The sequence below is a fragment of the Lygodium microphyllum genome, chromosome 6, assembly GCF_053477565.2.
Source record: "Lygodium microphyllum isolate KBCC chromosome 6, Lygodium_microphyllum_v1.1.10, whole genome shotgun sequence".
Lineage (NCBI taxonomy): Eukaryota > Viridiplantae > Streptophyta > Polypodiopsida > Schizaeales > Lygodiaceae > Lygodium > Lygodium microphyllum.
In genome coordinates this window covers 146553554-146562286 of record NC_141140.1, presented here as the reverse complement: position 1 = coordinate 146562286, position 8733 = coordinate 146553554, and the positions used below count along the sequence as shown (strand labels likewise).

The 8733-nt window shown below is 39.8% G+C and overlaps 1 protein-coding gene across 5 annotated transcripts; it reads left to right on the top strand.

Moving 5' to 3' along the window:
• The first annotated feature begins 2169 nt into the window (after window positions 1-2169).
• Window positions 2170-4973, top strand: LOC148035262 (uncharacterized). 5 transcript variants are annotated; one of them, XM_087680263.1, is made up of 4 exons: window positions 2170-2836; window positions 3632-3730; window positions 3975-4043; window positions 4135-4972. In XM_087680263.1, the coding sequence occupies exons 1-4, from the start codon at window positions 2297-2299 to the stop codon at window positions 4225-4227; spliced, it is 801 nt and encodes a 266-aa protein (XP_087536389.1). In that variant the 5' UTR covers window positions 2170-2296; the 3' UTR covers window positions 4228-4972. The 5 variants fall into 5 exon arrangements, 3 of the variants coding, with proteins under 3 accessions (XP_087536389.1, XP_087536388.1, XP_087536386.1); XM_087680262.1 differs by having other exon boundaries at window positions 2175-2836; window positions 4442-4969; XR_015691175.1 differs by having other exon boundaries at window positions 2176-2836; window positions 3632-4043; window positions 4442-4521.
• Window positions 4974-8733: the final 3760 nt, after the last annotated feature.

Genomic DNA, 8733 nt, shown 5'->3' with positions numbered 1-8733 from the left:
CACAAGGAAGATGTTCACAACTAGGGGCAACTAGAATAATAAGAACATTGATCTCACCATAGATGCAGCAGATGTGTAAGATCAATTGTATCGACACATCAAACAACAAAATCATATTAGCAATTGAGGTCATGATCTAGTCAACAAACCAATAGCTCATCCTGCAGTGTAGCAAGCACCAATGCAAGGCACTGAATAGCAAGTGGTACCATAAGTCCACATTCTCATTGACACTTACATATGCAATCACTGGTCACAAATCACAAGTCAAAACCAAAGAGCACTTCTACACATAATAAGTGTATTCACACTCGAATTAGTCTACGTAATGCTCTCGTGAGTAATCGAAAGAAGAAATTTGTGTATCATCGGCTTTCCAAATCTATCTACTTCACTCTGACACCATTCCTAACACCATGACTCAACTAGAAAAACAACAAAACTCAACAAAAAACAAACAAAGTTCTTTAATCATTTTCTCATTTATAGATACACATCACCCATTAAGATAAAGATGACTCTAGATGAGATATGCATAATCCAAACAATACCTAGTAAGTATAAAATTACAAATATATTACTTCACCTAACCACATTGACCTATGCATGCAAATATTCCAGCTATACATTCAAAACCATAGGAACACCTAGCGCCAAATCGAGAACCATCCTGCAGCTATACAGAATTGCAAGTACGTAACGATAAACTAGATGAGAATGGCAAATGTCACTAGGAAAAAGCTATCAATATACGTCAATAGCTTCACAACATACAACGACCTCCAAAAATCAATGCCCATATCCACTCAAATTCTCGGTGTCTTGCATCAGATGACAAGTTCACAAGTGAAACAACTTACAAACTTCGCAACCTTCATTTTTACTTCAAATAACAATGCTAACTCATATGCACTTAACATGTAGGACTCCTCAAAGATATACTCAATAGACTCGAATTTGAGTATGAAGACTCGTTGACAATCCACTACAAACAAGTACGGGTCAAGCACTTCTAAACACAATAGCAAACGGCATGGGAACATATCCAATTGAGCTACTACACTACTATAGATTTAACATGTCACTCAACTAGTTGGTAGAAGTCACGAAAAAAGAAGGCAAGGATATACTAGAAGATTACATGAAAAAGAACCACTACAATCACGGTCGTGACAATCCTAGAATAACGATTGAGAAGGTTACATATCTATTGAGTAGAGAGGTCTACACCGAGAAATACGGTTCCAACTCTAATCCATTCAACAACATAATCTATATAAGATGCAAGTTCTCAAATACGACTTCTTCTCAAATATTAAAGAAAAAAACAAAACAAAACTAGCAATATCAACTTTTCTCATAAAAATGCAAACAAAAGCAAACCAAGAAGAAACTAAACTTGTGCCAATGCCAAACTTGTAGCCTCAAACACTGCAAGTCCTGCTACCAGCTTAAGTACTTCTATATCATCCAGCACTGTCTACAATGACTAAAACCCATGAGCCAATCCAGAAGCGTCAACGTAGAGACACAAAAGCAAGTACGTCATCTATGGCATAAGATGTAAGGAAAACAACAAGGAGTACGCAGGATAGATGATCAACATCAAGAAAAGAATCCAACAACACCGAAGAAATCTTGTCAAGAAAATGAAGAAATACATAGAAACATTCCAGCCATTCGAGGATAACTTCGAGGTTAATATAGACGCTATAGTTGATAGCATGGACAAGGCTAGGAATTTTGAGTAGGCTACCATCCATAAGAAAAATGCAAATGTGACAAGGTACAACAACCTAAATGGACACCTAGCAAGATGTAAAAAGTATTATTTTTTAAAGAGAAGAAAGCTCATTTAACATATTAAAAAAAATATAGATGTTCAAACTCACAATCATTGACTCGAGCTATATGAGTATACATATTCTCCTTTCAAGATTCTCCATGTATTTAAATAATGCTAAATTTTATGTACAAACATACTTCACTTTAAGTCTAAAAGACCATAAGTAAAATTGTTACATAATAAACATATATAAAAATTACACATGAAACTTTATACTCCTTTACTAAGGGAACGTGTCTACTAGTTATTATATCAACTTTCTATAAACTATATTGCCACACGAAACATGGTTTGGAGGGAGAGCGTAGCAGCATAGACGATAATGATATATAGAGTAGTATAGATATAATTTCTCGTTCTAACAAGTGTCAGGAATCGTCAATCGTCACGTCCCTCTTCGGCCAAGACGTTCCCAACGAGAAAAACTACGACACACAGAGTTTCCGACAGATGGAGAGAAGGGAAGCTTGCCTGCTGCCTCCAATGGAGGTGGAGCCAGTGAGACATCATCTGACTGCAGGCGAGCTTCCTCCCGCTGCAGCAGCAGCCCCCCTGGCAGATCACCCCGCTCCTGCTTCCATGAACATGCAGAGCCCCCGGGCGCCGACCCCCCATCATCTCCCCATTCAGGCTCTGATGCAGATGACCCTCGACGACATCATTGCCCACAACCGATCTTCAGCCCGGCTGCCACGGCGGCAGCAGCAGCAGCTGTCGCCGCAGGCCCCACCGCAAGGGCCTCGCAGCACCATCGTCTGCTGCGGCCTTGGACCTGAAAGACCAAATCGGAGACACAGAAGACGAAGACGAGGAGGGAGACGGGGCCGACGCAACAACCCCAACGGCATTACCTCAGTGCAGAGCCCTTCGTTCATGTGTGAAGCTGGCAAGCAGTCCACGTCTTATGGCAGGCCTCCACATCGGCATACACTGCACTGCCGTCCTCGCAGGCGTGATCAGGACTGGTGGCGGTCTCGCTGGCATCCACAGGCAAGCCGACTTGTGAAACCCTAGATGATAGATTTATAGACTTTACAGTATGTCAGATTCCAATGGCAGTGTCATATGCTGCATCTGTTGCTATGGCTTCCATTATGGCTACTAGACCTTTTCCCAAGGATAGAGCCCTTGATGCGACTTTCCTGCATCTGTGCTGCATACTTACACCTGTAGGTGTTCTCTTCTGTGCTTGCGTTGGCTCGTCTGATTTGGGCCAAAGCTTCATTGTGACCCCATGAACAAGGTTTCCCTTGTCTGATTATTAGAAGGTAGTTTATGACATTAATGTAGGGGCATGCATCCAGGTTTGTTGAAGCCATGGGCTTGTGCATTCCTTACCAGCTTCCTTGTAATTACAAATATACCACCTTTTGAGTGACTCCCTTGTGGGGCCTCAGAATTGCCATGGAAACCTGTTTGCAGTGCTGTGTTCTTCAACATTGTAGTTTTGATGGCCTGTCAAGACAGAATTGTGAATGCATAGGTCGTTCTTGCACTTTGTGTGAATCATTGTGTGTTTGTAGGTGTTCCTATTTTGTTTTTGGCTACAGTTATCTTCAGTTGTAGCAGGAGACCTGTATTGCAGGATAGCATTATTGGAATAGCCTTAGTAACTAGCTATGTATGCTGTGCTACCTGATTTCTGATAGGATGGGCCTGTAAAGGAAACACTATCACTAGTTGTCAGCTCGCATCCACTATAATTCCAAGTATTAAAGATATTCAAAGCTTAATGTGTAAAGGATTGGAAACTTGTTCTGTGTGTTTTCTGAATTTCAAAAGCAGTCAGCAACCAGTAGAAGCAGCTTAGCAGCCAGGTTCACTCCTACCAAACGGCTTTACATTTGCAACTTGGGCCCTGAAGTGGGAGATAGTCAAATTCAGGTTTGGAATAGAGCACCTCCAGATTTTGTTTTAGTTCTCATGCCTGTGATGTTTCTGTACAAGGTTCTGATCCAGCGAATGGGATCATCCATTAGCTCCTATCGTGTGGATGCTGTGGGTTGTCTAGCCAGCAGGATCGCGATAACACACCTGGATTCCATTGATTTCCAGAGGGTGTGTTTACCAATTCAAGTTGGTCCTGACCTACTTCAGCTTTGTCTATGATGTGTTATCCTGTCACTAGGAGATATTCTCAACCTTAGGTGAACTCAAGGAATGCACCGTTCACTTCGACTCTGAACAGAACCCCAAGGTATATAACCTCGACTGCAGCTTGTTTCTTGAAAATTTAATGTTAAGGATGATGAGGGGTTGTTGATGCTCCATCTTTGGGGGGCAATAAGGTGGCCACGTTACAGCAGAACCTTTTCTGCCAAGCACAAGTCAGTATGTGTGAATACAGACATCATGCAGCTGCATCTCAGCGTATTTATTAGGAAAGCCAATGATGCATCATGCAACTACAAAGATCTCTATCTGTGCCTGGATTGGCTTTCACCAACCGCAGCTCCCATCCATTGGGACCCCATCAAGTTGCAAGTGTGTAGAGCTTCGAATAAGGGATTTGCAGGGAGCAATATCAAAGCTGGCCAGCTGCTAGTGTCTCACTGCCTACTATTTTACACTGTTGTCTTTGATTCTGAAAAACAGGGCACGGCTATGGTAGAATACAGGCTCGAAAGAGATGCTCTGGCTGCTGCTCAACGTCTACACAGAACAAGGTTATTTGGAAAGAGGATTGAGGTCATACCAGTGTCAGAACTAAATTAGCTCCTATGGGGGCACTCTTGAGCTATCTGGGTTCTTCAAGCGCAGAAGACTTGAACTAGTATTTTCTTATGTTGATATAATTAGAAGGTGGAAGCTTGCGGTTATAAAACCGATGCTTGCATACATGAAGTGCATGTCATTGACAAAAGTGAAGAGATTCACTTATTGGCTAACAAGATTGTTTCAAATCTAAGGCTGTCTATTCTATGCTTCCTAGGAACTTATGGCTATTGTAATTGGGGTGGCATTTATAGACCCCTCCAAAACCATATTGGCCGTTGTGCACTCCACCTCACAAAATAATTACAAATTCCAAAATATCATGCTAGCAAAAAGAATGGTGAAATTTGGTATCCACTATGTACAATAAGGGAAAGACTCATGTTTTGGATTTAAAGCTTAAGGAGTTTCTAGCATATCCTTGTTATGGTGTGTGTGGAATGTGATTAGTGAACTTAATTTTGGGAATAGTGGGAGCTGTACTCACTAACCTTAAGTATCATAATTGTGCTAATCTTGGGGATACAGCTAACCTTCAACATCAATGCACTCGTGGCTTTTGAGTGCAAGATCACTCTTTGTTCTCTCTCATTCACCTCGAGCATGGTCCAAACACTTAAGGAAGACACATCAATGCCACTCTCTAGTGTCAATGGCACAGTTAGCCTAAAACTTGTTGGTATACTTGTCGAAGGGTCATTTGCAGTCTATATGAACACACAGATTTCTAAATCAGTTGAGTCTAAGAAACTTGCTACCTTTTCTTTACAAGGGGACCGACTAGCGTTTGAGTCTATGAAGCAATGGCGATCTCTTCTAAACAAACCCATCACATCTAGGCTTGTTTTGTTCCATTTCCCTTTGCTCTTTCCTCATCGTTGGCACCCTTTACTATTACCCAATCTCCCACTTAAACAAGAACAAGGCATGAAAGATTCTCTTCCAGTCTTCTCAAATATTTAATCCCTTTCCCTAGCCTCTAATCATAATAAATAGAGATCACCATTCTCCCTCATCCAAGCATAAAAACTTTAATAACATAAATTTCTCCAAAGGAATGCTTTTTTAGCAATGGTGGTGAAAATTTTAGAACCTTGGATTGTGGCAGCAAGAATCAACATATTATTGGTAAGACGAGGTGTTTGAGATGCCAAAGACTATGAAGGGCTATGAATCTCAGTCTACTTTGGAGAAGGAATATCTTAAATGATAACAAGGAAGCATGGGTGGTTTCTTGCAATTCACTAGCTTTCAAAGGAGGAAATCCCACTTACATGCCTTATCCTAGGAGGCACACAGTTGACTATGACTCTACAAGGCATGGCAAGCATGATTTTCCTTTGATATTCAATGTCAACACAAAAAGGCTAGAAGATAGTCTCAAGTTCCAAGAGAAGGACTTAATTCTTACTTGCAAATAGTCTTTGGAGGATTTCTCTTTCTGTCTAGACCCTACTTTAATTTTGACATACGTTTATCTAAGATTGCTTCTCCAATTGCTCAAGCAAAAGAATGTGGTAGAACAGAAGGGTCTCCACCCATTGTTCTTTTATGTGAATGTGGGAATAGATAGATATGTCATGGCAAGATTGCTCCTTCATGCTACACTACTACCAAAACTACTAGAAGACATGAATGTTAGCAAGTTCACTAGTTGCAACCACCCTTTCCTTCCATCAACACCCTTGGAAGCAAGATCCACGCTAAAAATCTATATGATGAACAAAGCATGCTTAGAAAGATCATTGTAGCTAATATCCCAACCACTACTGAGGAATCAAAGAGAACCCCAATAAAGTCCTCAACATTTACTTGTACATTATTTTACTTCCCAAAAAAAGAAAAAAATAGAAAAAGCGTGAGATTCCACACACAATCATAGCACCTAGGGGGCCTTAACCCCTAATCCTTTCCCTAATTCACAAACTCAAGGCACCTCAAGCGTAGGATATCCTGAGAAAATTTGTAGACCTATCACCCTTAGCTTTGCATCACACCTCCCATAGCACCAACTGGGTCCTCAAGTGTGGAACAACACTTGAAGCTTGCTTGAATCATCTCCCAATTACATTAACACATGCAAGCTTAAAGAGCAGCTCAATGAAACTAGAAACATCCGTAGCCCACATCATCTTGATATTTCTCTCTTCCACCTCAATAGTAGCAAGCCTACCCCCAAAGATTTAACTCAAAGCTAATCCCACTCCTATCAACACTGGCCCAAAGCTAAAGGAATGGTTACCCTCTACACCTCCAATCAACACCAGCTACACATACATCCCATTAGACTAAAGAGTGCCATGGGAATGGCACAACTCTAAGAGGGGGATAATGTTAATTCCATTTATGAAGGTGCAATAAGGAGCATGTAGAAGAAGGCAAAATAAAAAAAATTACAAAGCTGCAAGAAAAGCAAAAATAGAGAAACAACTTAGCACATGTAATTTTTGAAGTTAGAAATTTACTTGGAAAGAGCGTTAAGCTCGCTTTCGTGCAAATTGTAACAAACAGATCTTGGCCAAGCTAGTCAAAAAACAATTTAAAGAACTGGTCTATGCAAATGCAAAAGAAGGGTGTCCAAAAATTGAGGCCATGTATAAAATTGAAAAGTGAATCGATAAGTTCATTCTTATGGTATGCAGTCTTGAGAGCTCTCTTCTTGCTTCTTACTTGAGAGAGAGAGAGAGAGAGAGAGAGTGTGTGTGTGTGTGTGTGTGTGTGTGTGTGTGTGTGTGATAGAGTGAGGGATCGGTTGGAGAAGCTCTTGCTTTCTCTTCTTCTCTTTCTTCTTCTTCATGAAGCTTACATGACAATCAAAGTAAAGAAGGTGGAGCTCACTTGAGGTATGTTACAAGGATCATGAAGCCATTGACGAGCCTTTCATGGATAGACTACAATGAGAAGGGTAAGTCGGTGAACTTGCTACATTTGTTTGGAGAGTTTACAATGGTTACATGAGAGGTAGCCACAGTCACATTGCTTGAAATGCTTAAAATAATAAATAGTCTCTGTAGGCCCAACAATCTAGCTTTTGAGAGCGATGACATTAGATTAGAAGCAAGAAGAAGAAGCATGCTCTCAAGTTTGCACACCACAAGAATGAGTTTATCCATTCACTTTCTAATTTTTATATATGTCCACAATTTTCAAGCACTCTTTTTTTGTATTTGCCTCAATTTTTGGGCACCTTCCTTTTGCATTTGCCTAGACTAGCCTTCTCTCATGTGTGCACACACCATTTGCATTCTTTAAATTATTTTTCAACTAGCTTGGCCGAAATCTATTATTAAAATTTGCACAAGAGTGAGCCCAACCCTCTTTTACAAAAAAAAGTTCCAAGTAATTTTCTAATTTCAAATATTGTGTGCGCTAAGTTATTTATCTACTTTTACTTTTCTTGCACATCGATTATTTTTCTTTCTTTTCTTTTACCTTATTCTGCATGCTCCTTGGTTGTGCCTTTGTAGATGGGACTAACAACTACTATTAACATTAGTACTTGTGTAAGACCACCTATAGATGCAAAGTTACTAATGGCAGTCCTAAAAGTATCCCAACTTTTGGATAAGGTCACTAATAACAAGCGCATGGCCTTTACTAAATCATGAAAGACAATCTTCCGATATGTCAATTGGTTAAAGATAAAGTTGAACTCATTGAGGTGATTAGACATTGAAGCCCCCTCCTCCATTTAGAGATCAATGAGGTTTTTAGCCAACAAACATGGGAGGCTACAATTTCTGTTTTATACAAGTCACCTAGCTTTTTTCATATATTATACATACTTGCAATGTCTTTTACATTAAAATACACACTTTGAGAGTGTCGACATAATATCAGAGCATGCTAGCTCATCCAATTTCTGCTATACAACTACATCTATATCCTCAAGCTTAATCCCACTACATTTAATTGACTTCACTTACTTCTTTTGGACCAATACATTCTATATTTGCTATTTCTAATGTAAAAAGTTTGTATTATCAAGCTTTCCAATATTGAACAATGCATATGAAAAAGGCATAATGACAAAGGTATATATGTACACCAAAAACAACAAGATACACCCAAATGTAAGCTCAAAATAGGCCAATGGATTGCAAATGGAGTACCTCACAAAGCCCAACAACAACTATCCAAATATTAAACCAACATAAAGCTAACATAAAAAA